The sequence below is a fragment of the Pristiophorus japonicus genome, chromosome 2 (genome assembly GCF_044704955.1).
Source record: "Pristiophorus japonicus isolate sPriJap1 chromosome 2, sPriJap1.hap1, whole genome shotgun sequence".
NCBI lineage: Eukaryota > Metazoa > Chordata > Chondrichthyes > Pristiophoridae > Pristiophorus > Pristiophorus japonicus.
The window spans coordinates 219,722,964-219,744,588 of NC_091978.1; the positions used below are offsets into that span (position 1 = coordinate 219,722,964).

The 21,625-nt window shown below is 45.1% G+C and overlaps 1 protein-coding gene across 1 annotated transcript; it reads left to right on the forward strand.

The window, feature by feature from the left end:
- The first annotated feature begins 14,248 nt into the window (after window positions 1-14,248).
- LOC139233153 (heparan sulfate glucosamine 3-O-sulfotransferase 1-like) lies at window positions 14,249-19,254 on the forward strand. Its single transcript, XM_070863732.1, has 2 exons — window positions 14,249-14,447; window positions 17,433-19,254. Exon 2 carries the CDS (start codon window positions 17,551-17,553, stop codon window positions 18,496-18,498), a length of 948 nt encoding a protein of 315 aa, XP_070719833.1. The 5' UTR covers window positions 14,249-14,447; window positions 17,433-17,550; the 3' UTR covers window positions 18,499-19,254.
- Window positions 19,255-21,625: the final 2,371 nt, after the last annotated feature.

Genomic DNA, 21,625 nt, shown 5'->3' on the forward strand with positions numbered 1-21,625 from the left:
CGCCAAAAACGGCGCCTGAAATAAAACGCGCGATTCTGGAGAGCCCTGCAGCTCCATGGCAGCTTGGCGCGGCGCCCAGGGGGCAGAGCCTACCACTCGCGCCGATTTTGTAAGTGGGAGGGGGCGGGTACCATTTAAATTAGTTTTTTTCCTGCCGGCAACGCTGCGTGTGCGCGTTGGAGCGTTCGCGCACGCGCAGTGTGATTCGGCCATTTTTGTAGTTCTTTGTAGCTGTTTAATTTTTGAACATTTTTTAATAAAAGCACATTGCCCTTCCATGATCAGCACTGAGGCTTCTTGCAGCAGTGAGAAGGCTGCAGGAAGCCTCATAAGTTGAGGCAGCCATTCCCGACGGCAGGGGGGGAGGCCGTCGGGAAATGGCTGCCTCAACTTCTGAGGCTTCCTGCAGCCTTCTCACTGCCTCCTCCCCCCCCCTGCCGTCGGGAACGGCTAACTCCTTCTCCCTGCCTCCCCCCCGCTGCGGTCGGTCGGGCCCTCACTCCATTCTCCCCCCCCCCCCCCCATGCCGTCGGGAACGGCTGCCTCCTCCCTGCCTCCCCCCGCTGCGGTCGGTCGGGCCCTCATTCCATCCTCCCCCCGCCATGCCGTCGGGAACGGCTGCCTCCTCCCTGCCTCCCCCCCGCTGCGGTCGGTCGGGCCCTCATTCCATCCTTCCCCCCCGCCATGCCGTCGGGAACGGCTGCCTCCTCCTCCCTGTCTGCCCCCCGCTGCGGTCGGTCGGGCCCACATTCCCCCCCCCGCCCCCGCCGTCGGGAACAGCTGCCTCAACTTGTGAGGCTTCCTGCAGCATTCTCCCTGCCTGAAGCACTTTCACACAGGTAGGAAGATGGTTTATTTAATCTTTTCTTTGCTTATAAATTTTTATTCAGGTTGGATTTATTTGTATAATATTTGTATAAGTATAAATAAGGATTTATTGTAGAATTTAATGACTTCCCTCCCCCCCCGCCACCTCGTTCCGGATGCCTAATTTGTAACCTGCGCCTGATTTTTTAATGTGTAGACAAGGTTTTTTCAGGCCTACAAAAATCTTCACTTGCTCCATTCTAAGTTAGTTTGGAGTACGTTTTCACTGTGGAAACTTTCAAATCAGGCGTCAGTGGCCGGACACGCCCCCTTTTGAAGAAAAAAATCTGTTCCAAAGTGAAACTGTTCTAACTGACTAGAACTGCAGAAAAAAAAATGTGGAGAATTGCGATTTCTAAGATAGTCTGTTCTCCACCAGTTGCTCCTAAAAATCAGGAGCAAATCATGTGGAAACTTGGGGCCATATCATTACTTTCAGTATTTCACTTTGATTTTTGAGCTCATCAAGGTCAAGGATGTCAGGAACTGTAGCATAGCAGTATGTTACTGGACGAGTAATCCAGAGGCCTGGACTAATAATCCAGAGATGTGAGTTCAAATCCCACCATGGCAGCTATGGAATTTAAATTTAATTAAACAAATCTGGAATAAAAAGCCAGTATTAGTAATGGTGATCATGAAATGACCGGATTGTGGTAAAAACCCATCTGGTTCACTTATGTCCTTTAGGAAATCTGCCGTCCTTACCTGATCTGACCTATATGTGACTCCAGACCCACCGCAATCTGGTTGACTCTTAACCATTCTCTGAAATGGCCTAACAAAATACTCAGTTGTAACAAACTGCTACAAGAACCAATAATAAGAATAAAACTGGACGGAGCACCCAGCATCGATCTAGGCACTGGCTTTGGACACGACAATGGCACACCCAACCCAGTCGACCCTGCAGAGTCCTCCTTACTAACATCTGGGGACTTGTGCCAAAATTGGGAGAGCTGTTCCACAGACTAGTCAAGCAACAACCTAACTTAGTCATACTCACAAAATCATACCTTTCAGCCAATGTCCCAGACTCCTCCATCACCATCCCTGGGTATATCTTGTCCCATCGGCAGGACAGATCCACCAGAGGTGGCCCTGGAAGTCCTCAATATTGACTCTGGACCCCATGATGTCTCATGGCTTCAGGTCAAGCTTGGGCAAGGAAACCTCCTGCTGATTTCCACCTACCCCCCACCCTCAGCTGATGAATCAGTATTCCTCAAAGTTGAACACCACTTGGAAAAAACACTGAGGATAGATAGCAAGGGCACAGAATGTACTCTCGGTGGGTGACTTCAATATCCATCACCGACAGTGGCTTGGTCGCACCACTACTGACTGAGCTGCTGAATTCTGAAGAACACAGCTGCCAGATTTGGCCTGCAGCCGCTGGAGAGGGAACCAACACGAGGGAAATGCATACTTGACCTCGTTCTCAGCAATCTACCTGTCGCTGATGCATCTGTCCATGACAGTATTGGTAGCAATGACCACCGCACAGTCACTGTGGAGACGAAGTCCTGTCTTCATACTAAAGACACCTTCCATCATGTTGTGTGGAACTACTACCGTGCTACATAAGATAGATTCAGAACAAATCTAGAAGCTCAAAACTGGGCATCCATGAGACGTGTGGGCCATCAGCAGCTGCAGAATTGCATTCCACCACAATCTATAACCTCATGGCCTGGCATATCTCTCCATTACCATCAAGCCAGGCGACCAACACTGGTTCAATGAGGAGTGCTGAAGGGCATGCCTGGAGCAGCACCAGGCATTCTATAAATGAGGTGCCAACCTGGGGAGGCTGAAACAAAGGCATGCATGCTAAACAGCAGAAGCAGCATATTAGCTACCTACAGCAAGACAGAGCTAAGCGATCCCACAATCAACGGATCAGATCAAAGCTCTGCATTTATGCCACGTCCAATCATGAATGTTGGTGGAGATTACACAACTGATGGAAGGAGGAGGCTCCATGAATATTTCCATCCTCAAAGATGGGGGAGCCCAGCACATGAATGCAGAAGACAAGTCTGAAGCATTTGAAACCATCTTCAGCCAAAAGAGCCGAGTGGATGATCCATATCAGCTTCCTCCTGAAGTCCCCACCATTACAGAAGCCAATCTTCAGCCAATTTGATTCACTCCATGTGATGTCAAGAAATGGCTGAGCTCATTGGATACAGCAAAGACTATGGTTCCCAACAATATCCCAGCTGTTGTGTTGAAGACATGCTTCAGAACTAGCTGTACCTCTAGCCAAGCTGTTCCAGTACAACGACAACACTGGAATCTATCCGACAATGTGGAAAACTGCGCAGGTATGTCCTGTCCACAAAAGCAGGACAAATCCAATCTGGCCAATTACTGCCCCTTGAGTCTACACGCAATTGTCAGCAAAGTCATGGAAGGTGTCATCGACAATGCTATCAAGCATTAATTACTCACCAATAACCTGCTCGCCGATGCTCAGTTTGGACACCACCAGAACCACTCAGCTCCAGACCTCTGCCAGGACCACTTGGTACAAACAAAGACAAAAGTGCTGAATTTCAGAGGTTAGGTGAGTGATTGCCCTTGGCATCAAGGCAGCATGTGGCCAAGTGTGGCATCAACGAACCCTCGTAAAATTGAAGTTAATGGGAATCAGGGAAAACTTTCCACTGGCTGAAGTCATACCTAGCACAAAGGAAGATAGTTGTGGTTGTTGGAGGCCAAACATCTCAGCCCAGAACATTGCTGCAGGAGTTCCTCAGAGCAGTGTCTTAGGCCCAACCATCATCAGCTGCTTCATCAAAGAACTTCCCTCCATCACAAGGTCAGAAGTGGGGATGTTCGTGATGATTGAACAGTTTTTAGTTCCATTCGCAACTCCTCAGGTAATGAAGCAGTCTATACCCGCATGCAGCAAGACCTGGATGACACTCAGGCTGGGGCTGATTAGTGGCAAGCAGCATTCACGCCACACAAGTGCCCGGCTTGATGACTATCACAAGATGACTAACTCCAACAAGAGAGTGTCCAACCACCTTCCCTTGACATTCAACGACATTACCATCGATAAATCTCCCAACATCAATACCCTGTGGGTTACCACTGACGAGAAACTTAACTGGACCAGCCACATATCATCATAGTCAGTCCCTTGGAATCGAGGAAGACTTGCAGCCACTCTTAAAATGAGTTCTTAGGTGGCTGAACAGTCCAATACGAAAGCTACAGACTCTGTCACAGGTGGGACAGAAAGTCGTTAAGAGAAGGGGTGGATGGGACAGGTTTGCCGCACGCTCTTTCCGCTGCCTGCACTTGATTTCTGCATGCTTTTGGCGATGAAATTCGAGGTGCTCAGCGCCCTCCCGGATGCACTTCCTCCACTTAGGGCAGTCTTTGGCCAGGGACTCCCAGGTGTCAGTGGGGATGTTGCACTTTATCAGGGAGGCTTTCAGGGTGTCCTTGTAATGCTTCCAGTGCCCACCTTTGGCTCGTTTGCCGTGAAGGAGTTCCAAGTAGAGCACTTGCTTTGGGAGTCTCGTGTCTTCAATGCGAACTATGTGGCCTGCCGAGCGGAGCCGATCAAGTATGGTCAGTGCTTCAATGCTGGGGATGATGGCCTGGTCGAGGACACTAATGTTGGTGCGTCTGTCCTCCCAGGGGATTTGTAGGATCTTGCGGAGACATCGTTGGTGGTATTTCTCCAGCGACTTGACGTGTCTACTGTACATGGTCCATGTCTCTGAGCCATACAGGAGGGCTGGTATTACTACAGCCCTGTAGACCATGAGCTTGGTGGCAGTTTTGAGGGCCTGGTCTTCAAACACTTTTTTCTTCAGGCGGCCGAAGGCTGCGCTGGCACACTGGAGACGGTGTTGGATCTCGATGTCAATGTCTGCTCTTGTTGATTAGGAGGCTCCTGAGATACAGGAAGGGGTCCACGTTGTCCAAGGGCGTGCCGTGGATCTTGATGACTGGGGCAGTGCTCTGCGGCGAGGACAGGCTGGTGGAGGACCTATGTCTTACGGATCTTTAGCGTAAGGCCCATGCTTTTGTACGCCTCAGGAAATACGTCGATTATGTCCTGGATTTCAGCCACTGTATGTGGACAGATGCCGATGTTGTCTGCGTACTGTAGCTCGACGACAGATGTTGGGGTGGTCTTGGACCTGGCCTGGAGACGACGAAGGTTGAATTCTTCATTAAGATGGAGAGTGACACAGTTAATTCAGAGACTAGAGTCCTGAACTTAAAGAAAGGTAGCTTCGACAATATGAGACGTGAATTGGCTAGGATAGACTGGCGAATGATATTTAAAGGGTTGACAGTGGATACGCAATGGCAGACATTTAAAGATCACATGGATGAACTTCAACAATTGTACATCCCTGTCTGGTGTAAAAATAAAACGGGAAAGGTGGCTCAACCGTGGCTTACAAGGGAAATTAGGGATAGTGTTAAATCCAAGGAAGAGGTATATAAAGTGGCCAAAAAAAGCAGCAAACCTGAGGACAAGGAGAAATTTAGAATTCAGCAGAGGAGGACAAAGGGTTGAATTAGATGGGGGAAAATAGAATATGAGAGTAAGCTTGCAGGGAACATAAAAACTGACTGCAAAAGCTTATATAGATTAGTGAAGACAAATGTGGGTCCCTTACAGTCGGAATCAGGTGAATTTATGAAGGGGAACAAAGAAATGGCAGAAGAATTGAACAAATACTTTGGTTCTGTCTTCACAAAGGAAGACACAAATAACCTTCCGGAATTACTAGGGGATCGAGGGTCTAGCGAGAAAGAGGAACTAAAAGAAATCCTTATTAATCATGAAATTGTGTTAGGAAAATTGATGGGATTAAAGGCCAACAAATCCACCGGGCCTGATAGTCTGTATCCCAGAGTACTTAAGGAAGTGGCCCTAGAAATAGTGGATGCATTGGTAGTCATTTTCCAACATTCTATAGACTCTGGATCAGTTCCTATGGATTGGAGGGTAGCTAATGTAACCCGACTTTTTTAAAAAGGAGGGAGAGAGAAATCTGGGAATTATAGACCGGTCAGCCTGACATCGGTGGTGGGGAAAATGTTGGAATCAATTATTAAAGATGTAATATGTAATAGCAGCGTATTTGGAAAGCAGTGACAGGATCGGTCCAAGTCAGCATGGATTTATGAAAGGGAAATCATGCTTGACAAATCTTCGAGAATATTTTGAGGATGTAACGAGTAGAGTGGACAAGGGGGAGCCAGTGGATGTGGTGGATTTAGACTTTCTAAAGGCTTTTGACAAGGTCCCACAGAAGAGATTAGTGTGCAAAATTATTGGGGGTAACGTACTGAAGTGGATAGAGAACTGGTTGGCAGGCAGGAAGCAAAGAGTAGAAATAAATGGGTCCTTTTCAGAATGGCAGGCAGTGACTAGTGGGGTATCGCAAGATTCAGTGCTGGGACCCCAGCTATTTACAATATACATTAATGATTTAGATAAAGAAATTGAACGTAATATCTCCAAGTTTGCAGATGACACTAAGCTGGGTGGCAGTGTGAGCTGTGAGGAGGATGTGTAGAGGTTGAAGGGAGACTTCAACAGGTTAGGTGAGTAGGCAAATACATGGCAGATGCAGTATAATGTAGATAAATGTGAGGTTATCCATTTTGGTGGTAAAAACAGGAAAGCGGATTATTATCTGAATGGTGACAGATTAGTAAAAGGGGAGGTGCAACAAGACCTGGGTGTCATGGTACATCAGTCATTGAAAATTGGCATACAGTTACAGCAGGCGGTGAAGAAGGCAAATGGCATGTTGGCCTTCATAGCGAGAGGATTTGAGTATAGGAGCAGGGAGGTCTTACTACAGTTGTACAGGGCCCTGGTGAGGCCACACCTTGAATATTGTGTACAGTTTTGGTCTCCTAATCTGAGGAAGGACATTCTTACTATTGAGGGAGTGCAGCGAAGGTTCACCAGACTGATTCCCGGGATGACACGACTGACATATGAAGAAAGACTGGATCGGCTAGGCTTATATTCAATGGAATTTAGAAGAATGCGAGGGGAGCTCAAAGAAACATATAAAATTCTGACGGGACTGGCAGGAAGAATGTTCCTGATGTTGGGGAAGTCCAGAACCAGGGGTCACAGTCTAAGGATAAGGGCTAAGCCATTTAGGTCCGAAATGAGGAGAAACTTCTTCACTCAGAGAGTTGTGAGCATGTGGAATTCGCTACCACAGAAAGTTGTTGAGGCCAGTTTGTTAGATATATTCAAAAGGGAGTTAGATGTGGCCCTTACGGCTAAAGGGATCAAGGTGTATGAAGAGAAAGCAGGAATGGGGTACTGAAGTTGTATGATCAGCCATGATCATATTGAATGGTGCAGGCTCGAAGGGCCGAATGGCCTACTCCTGCACCTATTTTCTATATTTCTTTAAACAGGTTCCCACTGGTTCTGTAGTTTAATTCTATTCCAACGGGGAGCTTGTTGACTGTGAGGTGGAGCATGGCGGCAATTGTGAAGAGGGTTGGGACGATGACGCAGCCCTTTTTGACCCCGGTCCGGACGTGGATTGGGTTTGTGATGGATCCGTTGGTAAGGATCACGGCTTGCATGTCGTCATGGAGCAGGCGGAGGTTGGTGACGAACTTTTGGGGGCATCTGAAACGGAGGAGGACGCTCCATAGACCCTCACGGTTGACAGTGTCAAAGGCCTTTGTAAGGTGGAAGAAGACCATGTATAAGGGCTGGTGCTGTTCACTGCATTTTTCCTGTAGCTGATGCGCTGTAAAAATCATGTTCGTGTGCCCCGAAGGGGACAAAATCTACACTGTGACTCCGGGAGGAGCTCCTCGGCCACAGGAAGAAGACAGTTGAGGAGGACTCTAGCGACGACTTTCCCAGTCACTGAAATTAGGGAGATTCCTCTGTTGTTGCCGCCATCGGACTTGTCCCCTTTTTAAAAGATCGCCATGATCACTGCATCTCTGAGATCTCCCGGCATGCTCTTCTCCCTCTAGATGAAAGAGATGAGGTCATTTATTCATGCCAACAGTGCCTCTTCACCATACTTCAGTGCCTCAGCAGGGATTCCATCCGCACCCATAGCCTTCTTGTTTTTAAACTGTCTTATGGCTTTTTCTACCTCGTGCAGTGTTGGGGTCTCACTGAGGTGCTGGCGGGTCGCATGCTGTGGGATGGAGTCGAGAACACTCGAGTCAAAGGCAGAGTCTCGATTGAGGAGATCTTTGAAGTGCTCCTTCCAGCAGGCCCTGACTGCCTCGGTGTCCTTGATGAGTGCTTCCCCGTTCTTGACCAGCAGTGGGGTGGGGCCTTGGGAGTTTGGACCATAGGTGGCCTTGACTACGATGAAGAATCCTCGCACATCATGGCTGTCGGTCAGCTGTTGTATCTCCTGTGCTTTCTCCATCCACCACCTGTTCTTTAGGTCCCGTGTTTTTTGTTGGACCTCAGCCTTGAGCCGTCTGTAATGCTGCTTTGCTGCTCCCAGGTTGGGTTGTTATTTGAGGCTCAGAAATGCCCTGTGCTTGCAATCTATTAGCTCTTGGATCTCCTGATCATTCTCATCAAACCAGTCCTGGTGTTTCCTAGTTGAGTGACCAAGCATCTCTTTGCAGGCACTGGTTATGGAGGCCTGGAGGGCAGACCAAGCACTGTGGGCATTCTGCGTCTCGGGGTCATCAAGGCACGCCAGGTTAGCTGTGAGGCGCTGGCTGTATAGGGCTCTCATAGCTGGGTCCTTAAGTTCCCCGGCATTGACTTTTTTGCTTCTGCTACTCCCTCCGCTTTGGAGCTATATTGATGTCAATGATGGATCAGATTAGGCGGTAGTCCGTCCAGCAGGTCAGCTCCTGTCATGGCGCGGGTGATGTGCACATCCTTGCGATCCCTGGCTCAGACGATGACATAGTCGGGCAAGTGCCAGTGTTTGGAGCGAGGGTGTTGCCATGATGCCTTGTATTTGTCCCTCTGGCGGAACAAGATGTTGGTAATGACAAGTAAATTCTGTGGCTACAAGAGCAGGTCAGAGGCTGGGTATTCTGCGGCAAGTTTCTCACCTCCTGACTCCCCAAAGCCTTTCCACCATTTACAAGGCACAAGCCAGGTGTGATTGAATATTTTCCACTTGCCTGGTTGAGTGCAGCTCCAACAATACTTAAGAAGCTCTACACCATCCAGGACAAAGCAGCCCACACCTCATCCACCACCTTAAACATTCACTCTCTCTACCACCAGCACACCGTGATTGGAGTGTGTACCATCTACAAGATGCACTGCAGCAACCTGCCAAGGCTTCTTCGACAGCACCTCCCAAACCCACAACCTCTACCACCTAGATGGACATGGGCAGCAGGTGCATGGGAACACTAAAACCTCCAAGTTCCCCTTCAACTCATATACCATCCTGACTTGGAAATATATTGTCCTTTCTTCATCGTCGCTGGGCCAAATTCCTGGAATTCCTTTCCGAACAGTACTGTGGGAGAACCTTCACCACGCAGACTGCAGCGGTTCAGAAGGCAGCTCACCACCAGCTTCTCAAGGGCAATTAGGGATGGGCAATAAATGCTGGTCTTGCCAGCGATGCCCGCATCACAAGAATGAATTTTTAAAAGTATATCAGTGCGGGGGATAGGACATATTTTGACGACATCAAGCTTTAAGGCATTGCCAGATGTGGAGTAAACATAAGAACATAAGAACATAAGAAATAGGAACAGGAGTAGGCCATACAGCCCCTCGAGCCTGCTCCGCCATTCAATAAGATCAAAACTGATCTGATCATGGACTCAGCTCCACTTCCCCGCCCGATCCCCATAAACCCCTTATCCCATCTGCTCTGCAATGTTACATTTTAACTATAAAAACTAAATCTGACTAGTTGCTGCTGGAACACTTCTCCCTCCCCCACCCAGACGCAGTTTTAATTGCTAACACTAATTGCTGTGATGCTCCATTCAGTAGATGTGTGTTAACATCCAAGCTAAACGATTACATTTTGGACTACACAAATTTATTTCATTGTCACTCCCTGTAGATTTAAGCTAGATTTGTGATGGCACTGTGCTCCTCAAGGTCAGTCTGCAGTAGTGGGAGAATGGAGCACCCTTCAACTTTGTCTCTTAGTCTGTCCATTCCTAAGTCAGTTATAGCACAGGCCAGATAGAAGGTGAAGCCATCGATTGCGAAAGATTTTCATTGTCTGCCGTTTAACATAGAAACATAGAAAATAGGTGCAGGAGCAGGCCATTCGGCCTTTCGAGCCGACACCACCATTCAATATGATCATGGCTGATCATGCAACTTCAGTACCCCATTCTTGCTTTCTCTCCATACCCCTTGATCCCTTTAGCCGTAAGGGCCACATCTAACTCCCTTTTGAATATATCTAGCAAACTGGCCTCAACAACTTTCTATGGTAGAGAATTTCACAGTTTCACAATTCTCTGAGTGAAGAAGTTTCTCTCCATCTCAGTCCTAAGTGGCTTACCCCTTATCCTTAGACTGTGACCCCTGGTTCTGAACTTCCCCAACATCGGGAACATTCTTCCTGCATCTAATCTGTCCAATCCCGTCAGAATTTGATATGTTTCTATGAGATCCCCTCTCCTTCTTCTAAATTCCAGTGAATATAAGCCCAGTCAGTCCAGTCTTTCTTCATATGTCAGTCTTGCCATCCCAGGAATCTGTCTGGTGAACCTTCACTGCACTCCCTCAATAGCAAGAATGTCCTTCCTCAGATTAGGAGATCAAAACTGCACACAATATTCAAGGTGTGGCCTCACCAAGGCTCTATACAACTGCAGTAAGACGTCCCTGCTCCTATACTCAAATCCTCTCGCTATGAAGGCCAACATGCCATTTGCCTTCTTCACCGCCTGCTGTACCTGCATGCCAACTTTCAATGACTGATGTACCATATCACTGAATACGGTCCTAGCACTGAATCTTGCAGTACCCCACTAGTCACTGCCTGCCATTCTGAAAAGGACCCGTTTATTCCTACTCTTTGCTTCCTGTCTGGCAACCAGTTCTCTATCCACGTCAATATATTACCCCCAATACCATGTGCTTTCATTTTGCACACTAACCTCTTGTGTGGGACCTTGTCAAAAGCCTTTTGAAAGTCCAAATACACCACATCTATTGGTTCTCCCTTGTCCACTCTACGAGTTACATCCTCAAAAAATTCTAGAAGATTTGTCAAGCATGATTTCCCTTGGATAAATCCATGCTGACTTGGACCGATCCTGTCACTGCTTTCCAAATGCGCTGCTATTACATCTTTAATCATTGATTCCATCATTTTCTCCACTATCGATGTCAGGCTAACCGGTCTATAATTCCCTGTTTTCTTTCTCCCTCCTTTTTTAAAAAGTGGGGTTACATTAGCAACCCTCCAATCCATAGGAACTGATCCAGAGTCTATAGCATGTTGGAAAATGACAACCAATGCATCCACTATTTCTAGGGCCACTTCCTTAAGTACTGTGGGATGCAGACTATCAGGCCCTGGGGATTTATTGGCCTTCAATCCCATCAATTTCCCTTACACAATTTCCTGACTAATAAGGATTTCCTTCAATTCCTCCTTCTCGCTAGACCCTCGGTCCCCTAGTATTTCCAGAAGGTTATTTGTGTCTTCCTTAGTGAAGACAGAACCAAAGTATTTGTTCAATTGGTCTGCCATTTCTTTGTTCCCCATTATAAATTCAACTGATTCTGACTGCAAGGGACCTACATTTGTCTTCACTAATCTTTTTCGCTTCTCATATCTATAGAAGCTTTTGAAGTCAGTTTTTATGCTCCCTGCAAGCTTACTTTAATAAAACTGTAAATTATTTTGATAAATCGATTTGCACTTTCATTACACATAGACCATAGTGGAAATCTTCCCCAAATCTAGCTCAACACAAGTCTCAGAGCAGCAGCTCCTAATACACCAGTGTGAATTTTTCAATTTCCCACAATGGCCATCCTTATAATTTTGTGCAGACAGCACTGTTAATAGAGCCAATTTGTGCCAAAAGATAGGCAGTGTTTAACCATGAGTCTACATCCATTCAAAACCAAGTTAAGACTGTCAGAAACTAATCCCAGTTATACATGGCTTCAGTTATAATGCACTACTTACAACCAGTAGAGAAAAGCGGCTTTCATCTTACTACTTGGGTTGTTTTCAAATTCAGGTTCCAGTGGTGAAAAGATATTATGCTGACCCATTACACCAAGTACTTGATGAAGGTGCCAATAATAGTACTGACATCTCTCACATTGACAAACATTGGCATTTATAAATGGATATCCTTAAGTGATTTCAGGGCTGCAATCTCATCTCAGGATGGTTATATATTTTTTTTTATTTAGACTTGTAATGCAGGCAACATTGGTAAGCCAATCTTTGTTCCACATTCCTGGAGAATGGGACTTGAATCACATATAGGCCAGACCAGGTAGACGTGGCAGTTTTCCTTCCCTGAAGGACATTAGTGAAACAGTTTGATTTTTTATGACAATCCAGTAGCTTTAATTCTCATTTTCTGACACTAACTCACAAATTGCCAGATCCACTTCACAATTTACAATGGTGGGATTGGAATTCACAACCAGTGGTTTGCAAGTCTCGTACCATAAATCACTGGACCACCTCACTCCAATTGTATAAATGATGTGAGCACCACTTTGTGGTTTCTAGCTGCTAATATATTGCTCTAGCGTTTGATGTGCAGATCTCACAGAGCAGCAGCAACTCATTTTTAAATGGGACTTACTGGCCAGTATCTTGGCACTCTAACAAGTTGGCTTTAGTGTTTCTGCTGACTACAGAAGATCATTGTGCTGGAGCTGATGACCACAGCATGGCACAAAGCATAATATGTCATCTCTAAACCCCTCGATGAGATTGCTATATAGTGATCAATCCCCAATGTTACTTTTAAAGTGTGCACTCACATTCGCAGTTAATAACATTATGGCATCACTGGCTTCAGTTATACTGCTCTACTGGTCTAGTAGTTGTAGCATATAAAGTACAGCAAGAAACACGTGAATTATACCAAGAGTGACACCTGACTGCAGATCAGACTCTGATCACCGGGAACGAGCTCTGCATATTCACTCTTACATGTATGTGCTGACAACCCATCCTCTGGAACTGATCGTGTTAATGCTAGGATAAATGGGTGGGAGCATCTGTTTCTAATAGCATTAAGAAGACTGCCACAAGTTTATAAAGTGCCTTGGGCTTAAACGGACTGGTTAAGCACTTTATAAAACCGGCTTCAGATCTCTAAAGAGTTATACTTTACGCTGTGCGAAGTCCAAGTGGTGTGAAATGACTTGCAAGAGGGGTTACACACTCCAGAGTAGTTTAACTCCATGCTATGCTACACCTTTTGCCTCAATGTGCACCCGAAACAGTTTTGCATTGGCGAGAAAGCGTCAGTAAGTCTGCAGACATTGACAGTTCGATGAGTAAATACAGCATGTTATGTTGTGCGAGCCCGACAGAGCAGGAAGGTCCCAGCTTCAATCTATAGTCTGGGTCTGATGAATGCCTTCTGCATACCTGATCTCAGGAGGTTAACAATCAGTCAGCGACCTGTTTCTGATCACTATTCGCTGACCTTTTACTGGGAATGTTCATATGAGCAGACATGAGGGTGACTGAACTGTGATGCATGTCACAATCGAATATCCACTCCTCGTAGATCTCGGCTCATATATGAATAACGATCACGAATGAGGTACGGGAGAATGACTAACACCCGTGCAACTGTACTCCGGTTTCCTTTAGGAAATCAAGAATATTGAGGATACAGTCCAAAAATATGAAAAATATCATAATTCCTACAGCCTCCTTGAAAATAAAGTTACATCACAAAAATCCAAGAGTGGTAGAACTGATAACTGCAAAACGATAGCGCTCTTAGCTGTAAGCAGATGAAACTATTCAGGAAGTGCGTTTACCCGCAGAGTTGGGACTGGAGTCAGCCTCCCCGTGGATTATTAATCCTGCGCTGCAGATTGAAACAAACCACCAGGAACTGCCATCCGATTCCGCCCTTTGATTAGGAACTTCCCGGGCACCGTCACTCGCTTATCCCAAAATCGGAGTTACGTGCATTGCAGGAAGTGACTTGGCGCAACCCCAAGACACGAAGCGGATGAGTGAATGAGAGTGAGGTGAAGCAGCGCCGGGGGCACCTCGTTACGCAGAGAGGGAACGAGCGTCAGTGGGAAGGCACGGGCGGGTCTAGCGAGGGTGCGGGGCTGAGATCGGCCAATGAGCAGAGCACAAGCGCCGCTGTCAGTCTTATTTGAGTGGCCATAGCCCGGACCGCCTTACAGCAAACGCTTCCAGTCTATGTTCCAGCTGTGCCTGACTGTGTAGGTGATCGCGCAGCTCTGTGGAAGGGAGAGAGAGAAATAATCAACAGTCGGGTTTATCTTAACAGCAGACACAGCTTGCGGGGAGCGGCAGCAACTAAGTAGGGCTCACATAGCGCTCGCTGGTATGCGAGACTAGTTTTTGAACACTGGCTTGTGAAGCAGACTTATGTCACAGGTAATGTTGGAACCGAATTATGTTTTGTTTTTCTCGTGTGTTTCTCTTTTTTTCACCTTGGTGTTTTTTAGGGCGTTGCATAAGATAAGTGTTTTATTCAAAAGAAAGCAGCAGATGAGTGGTTTTGAGTTTGTATTTACATTGCTTTGCAAAGTGGTAGTGTTGCTAGGTTCTAATATGCTTTTTTTATTTTTTAAGAAACGATTAGATTGTTTTGCGTTTTGGACACTACTTTTAAACAGTCCATCTCAAAACTTTTGAACCAAAAATCTAGTGCCACTTCTCTTTGATTAATTGCAATCTTCTTATTGTTTGACCATTTGAAGCCTGGAGTAGTATTTCTGCACTAAAATGAAACTACAAGTAGATGTGTAAGATATTGAAATGGTGTGTGTGATTGCCTAAAATAAAAACAGGAAATGCTGGAACTACTCAGCAAATCCTTCGCACTAGAGAAAGGACAAGTTAACGTTTCGCCTGTAACCCCTCTCTCAGAACTCACTGGTTCAAAGGTGCCTGGTGGATTCTATGATTCATGTTTATAAAATAATGCCAATTTTGAAAGACGTGTTTTTCGGTACTCGTTATTTTATAAATGACCAGTTTATTTATGCTTTCCGGATTCTTCCACTCTTAAGTACATGTGTGCATAATTGCGGTTTCAGTTTATATCCATCCAGTTTAGTTTGCATAAATAATGTTTTTTAAACAGAGTTTTCGCAGGACCTTAAATCTCAGTAAGCTACTTACATTCAGCTCAATGCAAGATACCCTTCACTTGAGGCAGGGTAATTTGCCTTGATGAGTTAAAAAAATTAATCCGCTGTACATCCTCCGATATCACGTTCTAAGCCGGATGTAGTTTGAAGTTTTACTTTTATATCTAACGCCTGAAGACTATACCTGCAGCAATGTATAGCAAACCAACCAGTCTTCTCCCTCTGGCCCAATTGCTATCATGATTTTGTTATTATGGACTTGTGGCTGTTGGAGACTGATGGGGCTGCCGAAGCTCATTTCGCTTCCAGTCTATCAGACTGTGCCGGATTAAAATCACTTGATAGAGCTGAGAAGACGGATCAGCTGCCATCTCGTTCCTGACAATTTCAGAAATGTAATTGAAATTGCGATGGAAGCAAAACGTTGTTCTTTAATTGGCCATAGCCGTTTTCACCCTGCAAGGGTTATTACTATAGATGTCTAAAGTGCTGTACGGAGTCGCTAGTCTGGGGATAGACTTGCTCAGATTACTGTATTGAGCGCCGATTGAGATCGAACCACTACTATCCATCTTTTCAACTGTACACAAAGAAACTCTGAAACATAGTCAACTTATTGAAATTCTATTTTTGAGACTCTTCAGTCGATGGCGTTTCATTTTTCATTCGTAAATAACCAGATAAAATGAAGTGCATTGACCTCTTTCTGACAGGTTTGTGCTCATTTGAATGTTCTGACATCCATGCTTAAAACAAACGCTGTGTGACTACAGTCAAATGTGTCTCTGTTAGAGAGCCTCTGCCCACTGGTCGCCATCCATCCAATCGCAGGTCATTCGTCAGATCTGAGCCTTGTTTACCAGTCAGAGACACTTCTATTCCAACTAATGAAAATACGCCATTGCTTTACTTTGAGCAGTACATCTGCTCCCCAACCGAGGCCAAAGTGCATGTCGCTGTACCACACGATCTTGCCATTTTGAAGTCCCATATGTATTACATGGACATTTCTCGTCGGCGGCTGTTAGCATGCAGAATTCTTTATAAAGCTTTCAGTGTGGCCTGCTGTGCATTCTGGATTTGGGCTCACAATGGATCGCTGCCTCGACTTCAGTACAGCTAACGATAGATGCATATTAGCAAGACTCTGAAGAGGTTCGTAAGCAGCCCAGTCGTCCCTTCCATTGATCTTGCGCCTGGCCTCTCTTCTGGACTGACCTCAACGTGTTGGGAATTCTCCGTTTCTGGTCTAATTAATAACTAAAGGAAATGGCAGCAAATAGCGCCGTATTCAGAAGATTTTACCCGGTGCATGAATCCAGAATGCTCATTCATCATTCACTGTCGTTCTACCGCACCGTATAAAAAACTGCACTCGGTGAAAGGCAATTAAAAAAAAAACAAATGCAGTAATTGGGAAAAATTACCGCCTTACTAGTGTGAAACAAAAGGAAACACAAAGGATCTTTTGGTGGGCGCTTTGCTCGGGGATGCAGTGTGTTGTGTGGTGTGGTTGCGAGGTAGAATGGAATGTTGTGACACTCGATAGTATTTTTTTAACAGTTTGTTTTTCTCTTTGAATAGAAACTCATTCGGTTCAAGCCAAAAAAAGAACATTTACTTAGCAGATCTTTCATGCCTTCCTCCCGCAACATTGTGTGTTATCTGAACAGTCGTCTTATTGTTGAGTCGGGCTAGCCCTTAAGTTCAACGCGAATATATTCTGGAAACGTGTTAATGTTGAATTCCATTGGAAAGCAAGTCTGGGGTCATTTATGACAGCCAAAATATTGTCACACTTTTGAAATAAAAACGGAGAATGCTAGAAGTACAGAGCGGCTCTCAGTATCTAGCCAAGCCAGGGCAGTTTTCAGTTCGGAGGAAAGGGCTGCACCCTAAACATTAATCTGATGTACTTTCACTTGTTTTGCTTTCCCTCTACAGATGCTGATAGATACATCGTATATCTCCAGCATTTCTACTTTCATTTCAGATTTGTTTTATTTGTAGTCACAGGCTCAGGTGTTTTCTCTTTTGAATCACGCTATCGAGATGTAGCACAAGTTAAATTGCTCGTTCCGAGTAACATGAAATCGACAGACTTTAAAGGGCGTGAACATATCTGTGCAAGAATACTCTATTTGTTTTAAGACTGCAGGAGTGTTACAACCTGCAGGCCAACTAGACAGTTAACCTGTTCGAATGGCTCATATTTGCCAGTGACGACGAGACACATTTAAACACACTTGTCTTTTTCTTTTTTCAGTGCATACTGGCCCCAGAGGAATCACAGTATATTTCGAAGATTTTCAGTGCAGTTCCATGTGGCGTTTCCTCCGTACTCCCTCCGCTGGTTTAATACATCCAGACTGAAGTCTCCCGTTATGGCTACTTTGTTTCTAGGGCTTTTTCTTTTCCTGCTCCATCCGGTGGTTGTGCCTTCCAGGCCGGCTTTCGATCTGAACCGCGAGGTCCCGTTTCCCACCCTGCGGTACGTGTTGCAAAACAACCTTTCCAACCACACCGTCTTCCAGCCGACCGTTTTTGCCAACGGTACCATTCAGCGACTTCCCCAGACCATAATCATCGGAGTGAGGAAAGGTGGGACTCGGGCTTTGCTGGAGATGCTGAACCTCCACCCGGAAGTCACAGCCGCGGAAAATGAAATCCATTTCTTTGACTGGGAAGGGAATTACCAGAAGGGTCTTCAGTGGTACAGCAGTCAAATGCCAATCGCCTATCCCCAGCAGACCACGGTTGAAAAGACACCGGCCTACTTCACTTCACACAAAGTGCCTGAAAGAATCTACAACATGAACCAAACTGTTCGGCTCCTTCTAATACTGAGGGACCCAACCGAGAGAGTTATCTCGGACTACACTCAGGTGTCATTCAATCGGATGCAAAAGCACAAACCGTTCCAGTCGATCGAGCAGCTGCTGATTAAAGATAACCGGATCAACGTTGACTACAAGGCAATTAATCGCAGCTTGTATTATATCCATATGCAAAACTGGCTGAAGTACTTCCCTCTCGGCCAAATTCACATTGTAGACGGGGACAAGTTGATCAGAGACCCCTTGCCAGAAATGGAAAAAGTGGAGAAATTCCTGAGGCTCTCGCCGCGGATTACTAAGTCCAATTTTTACTTCAACAAAACAAAAGGATTTTACTGCCTCCGAGATGGCGGGGAGGAAAGGTGTTTGCACCACTCTAAAGGGAGAACACACCCGCAAGTAGACTCCGCTGTGCTCAACAAGTTACGCGGCTTCTTCAGTGAACCAAACCTGAAATTCTTCGAATTGGTTGGCAGAACATTCGATTGGCATTAAATGAATCTGTATGCCGATTCCAGCAGTTTTTTTTTCTAAAATTCATTGTATACAATGTACACAATTATACTGAAATAGTAATTTAAGTGGATTTCTTTAGAACGAGTAACTGTACAATATCACATGGTCTTCATTCAGAGCTAGTTATATTTTTCTACATTGTCACAACAATGCTGTAAAGCTCAACTTCCCGATGTGAGTTATCTTTGTTTTCTTAGTTGTGTAACATAACTGTTACAGAAATATCTATGTTTAATGGAAGTTGGGTGGAAAGTCAGTATAATCGGTTCTGTATTTCGCCTGGAAGCTCCTGGCTATGGCGGCTAAGGTTGGAATGACATATATCTATATAATCCTTGTTTATATTTTGCAAGAAAATATCCGTGTCCCCAAAGAGTGCAATATTTTGGTCGAGTTATGTAATTCAGAAGTTGTTGCACAATCGCTGCAATTATTTGTGGCATTAAGCACTTCCCACAACTGGACAATAGCTTGAGCGGATGGTAAGCGCCTGATGTGTGCACCATTAAACTGAGAGCACCAATTTTATATTTGCTACTAGTTCCCACAATATTTCATGTTTGTTTTATTTTTATTTATTTCCGCGGGAAGGCGATAAATCTGAAAATTTTGTATTTGAGTATCCATGCAATCTTGTCTTGCAAGGGTACTGTCAATTTTTGTAATCTACGGATTTTCCGCAAATATTGTACTGACTAGACCGTATGCTATAAAATAAAGCAACAGTGTTTGTAACATGGATATCTAATCTGTTATTTTCCTTGCACTGTTTTACCAGCTATTATATTCGTCATTTACAAACCAATTAGAATTAGAATTGAGCTAAATATCAAGAAAACCAGAATTTGGAATCACCATTACTGCCGTAGTATGCTTTTCAATCTAATGATGGCTTTCGGAAAACGCTATAAGTGTAAGACTCTACCCAAGTATAAATTTTCCTTACTTTTTCGCTTCATTCATTCCGACCATTTACCGAACAACTTTCAACTCACTCAACATGACCAATATCTTTACCTTCAGGAGCCAGCAAATCTTTGAGACTCCCGCACGCTCTATCTCCTCCCGCTACTCCTGCCCCCGCCTCTTAGAGACCCCGATTGATGCATCTCCACCTTGTATATGTTCACCTCTGTAAGATAACACAGAAACCTGAAGGGAGCTTGAGAATGAGACCGAGTCGAGTAGTTAATGGCGAAGAGAGGCAAAAGGTATGGAGAGAGACACTCAATATCCTCTCAGCAAAATGGGCGAGGGCTAGCTTCAGATCATAAAAGCTCACTCCACAAATATTACTTTTACATACTGGATGGCTGCAGGAGGTAGGAGAGCGTCTTTCAGTGCGAAGGGTACTGGAGCATTGTGGTTATGTTACTGGACTAGAAATCCAGAGGCCTGGATTAATGATCCGGAGAAGTGAGTTCAAATCCCAGCCACTGCAGCTGGAGAAGTTAAATTCAGTTAATTAAATAAATCTGGGATGGTGATCATGGAACGATTGAATTGTCGTGGGTTCACTAATGTCCTTCAGGGAAGGAAATCTGTTGTCCTTACCCGGTCTGGCCTATATGTGACTTCAGAGTCAATGTGGTTAACTCTTAACTACCTACCCTCTGAAATGGCTGAGCAAGCCATTCAGTTGTGCCAGTGCAGCGGTTCAACAAGATGGCTCACCATCACCTTCCCAAGGACAATTAGGGATGAGCAATAAATGCTAGCCATGCCAGCGAGGCCCACATCCCAAAATCGAATTAGAAAAAATAGTGATCACAATCAGTCTGGGAGCTAGTGATGATTATGAGCAACCTCGTGATCCCTGCCCAATACTTATGGGGTCGAAACACTCATAAAGCTTTCCTCAGGATAAAAACGTGGCTGAGTTGTTCGTGGGATATTTCCCCATCCAAATAAATAACGTTCAGCTTTGACCTGGAACTCGGGAAATACTAAACATTGTCGGGCCTGCTGAAGGTACAGTCAGCACAAAATGGCCCCCTCCCTCTATTCCACCCCCCACCCCCCCAAACAAGTCTCCCATCTCTTTCATAAAATATGCGTGAGCATACAATAACGCCAACCTATTAGTTTGTCCGCTTTAATTAAGATACAGGCAATCATTCCTTTGATCTCTAAGTATATGTAAATAACTCAATAGATATAGATTTTTCAGAGAAGGACTCAGTAGGCACATCATTCAATACCTATACGCATTTCCATTTGTCGAAATGAATTGCAGTATGTGAATTTCAAGCTACAGTACATTGCACGCTCACATCTTCTTCTTAGGCGGTCCCTCATATCGAGGATGACTTGCTTTCACACCAAAAAGAGATGAGTTCACAGCTGTTTCAATGAAGGACCTGATATTCCCGGTCCGAACTACATGGTAAAGAAAGGGTGGATGATGCCTGTGTGTGGATTTTTTTTAAGGTGTGGTGGCCGTTGCACTCCAGCCACCACACGGGCTTGACAGAGCTAGGTCTTGGTCCAGTGGCAAGGATTACCCAAAACCACTGGAGACCAGCTCTACTGCACGGACCTAGTGCGCGCACATATCAGTGTAGCCTGGCCCATTCTGCCCCAGGGCCTCTGCTGGGCCCGAACTCATGCCTCACCTGGGCCCGATCACGTGGAGCTCACTTTATACATATATGATGCATATATTATATGTATATATATACAATTACAATGTATTGAGGGGAAGTTGTTTGAGATCAGGATTTGCTTGTTTGAAATTTCATAACAAAAGTCAAGCACGAGCAGTCATTCTGCCTCTCTAAGTTCTATACCAGAACTGCCCGCTTCAGCTTCTAATTCCATTCCCATCACCGTATTCCCAACACAGAGTGCAAGACTGTTTCCTAATTTATCATTTTAAAATATAGTCCATATCGAATACAAATAATAATCTCTATTTCAAATAAAACTGGGGATTAAGATATTAAATGTATATCTAATATCCTGATCTCTAATCTAATAAGAACGTATTCATACTTCACCGTCAACATGACCATCTGAAGTCTGTCCTTAATCGGCAGGTTTCGCTGTACCAGAATATTGTACACAGTTACTGTTACTAATTTATTTTCTATCGCTGTTACATAAC

Coding starts and splice junctions, on each gene's coding strand:
- LOC139233153 (XM_070863732.1), top strand. CDS start 17,551: ATGGCTACTTTGTTTCTAGGGCTTTTTCTTTTCCTGCTCCATCCGGTG.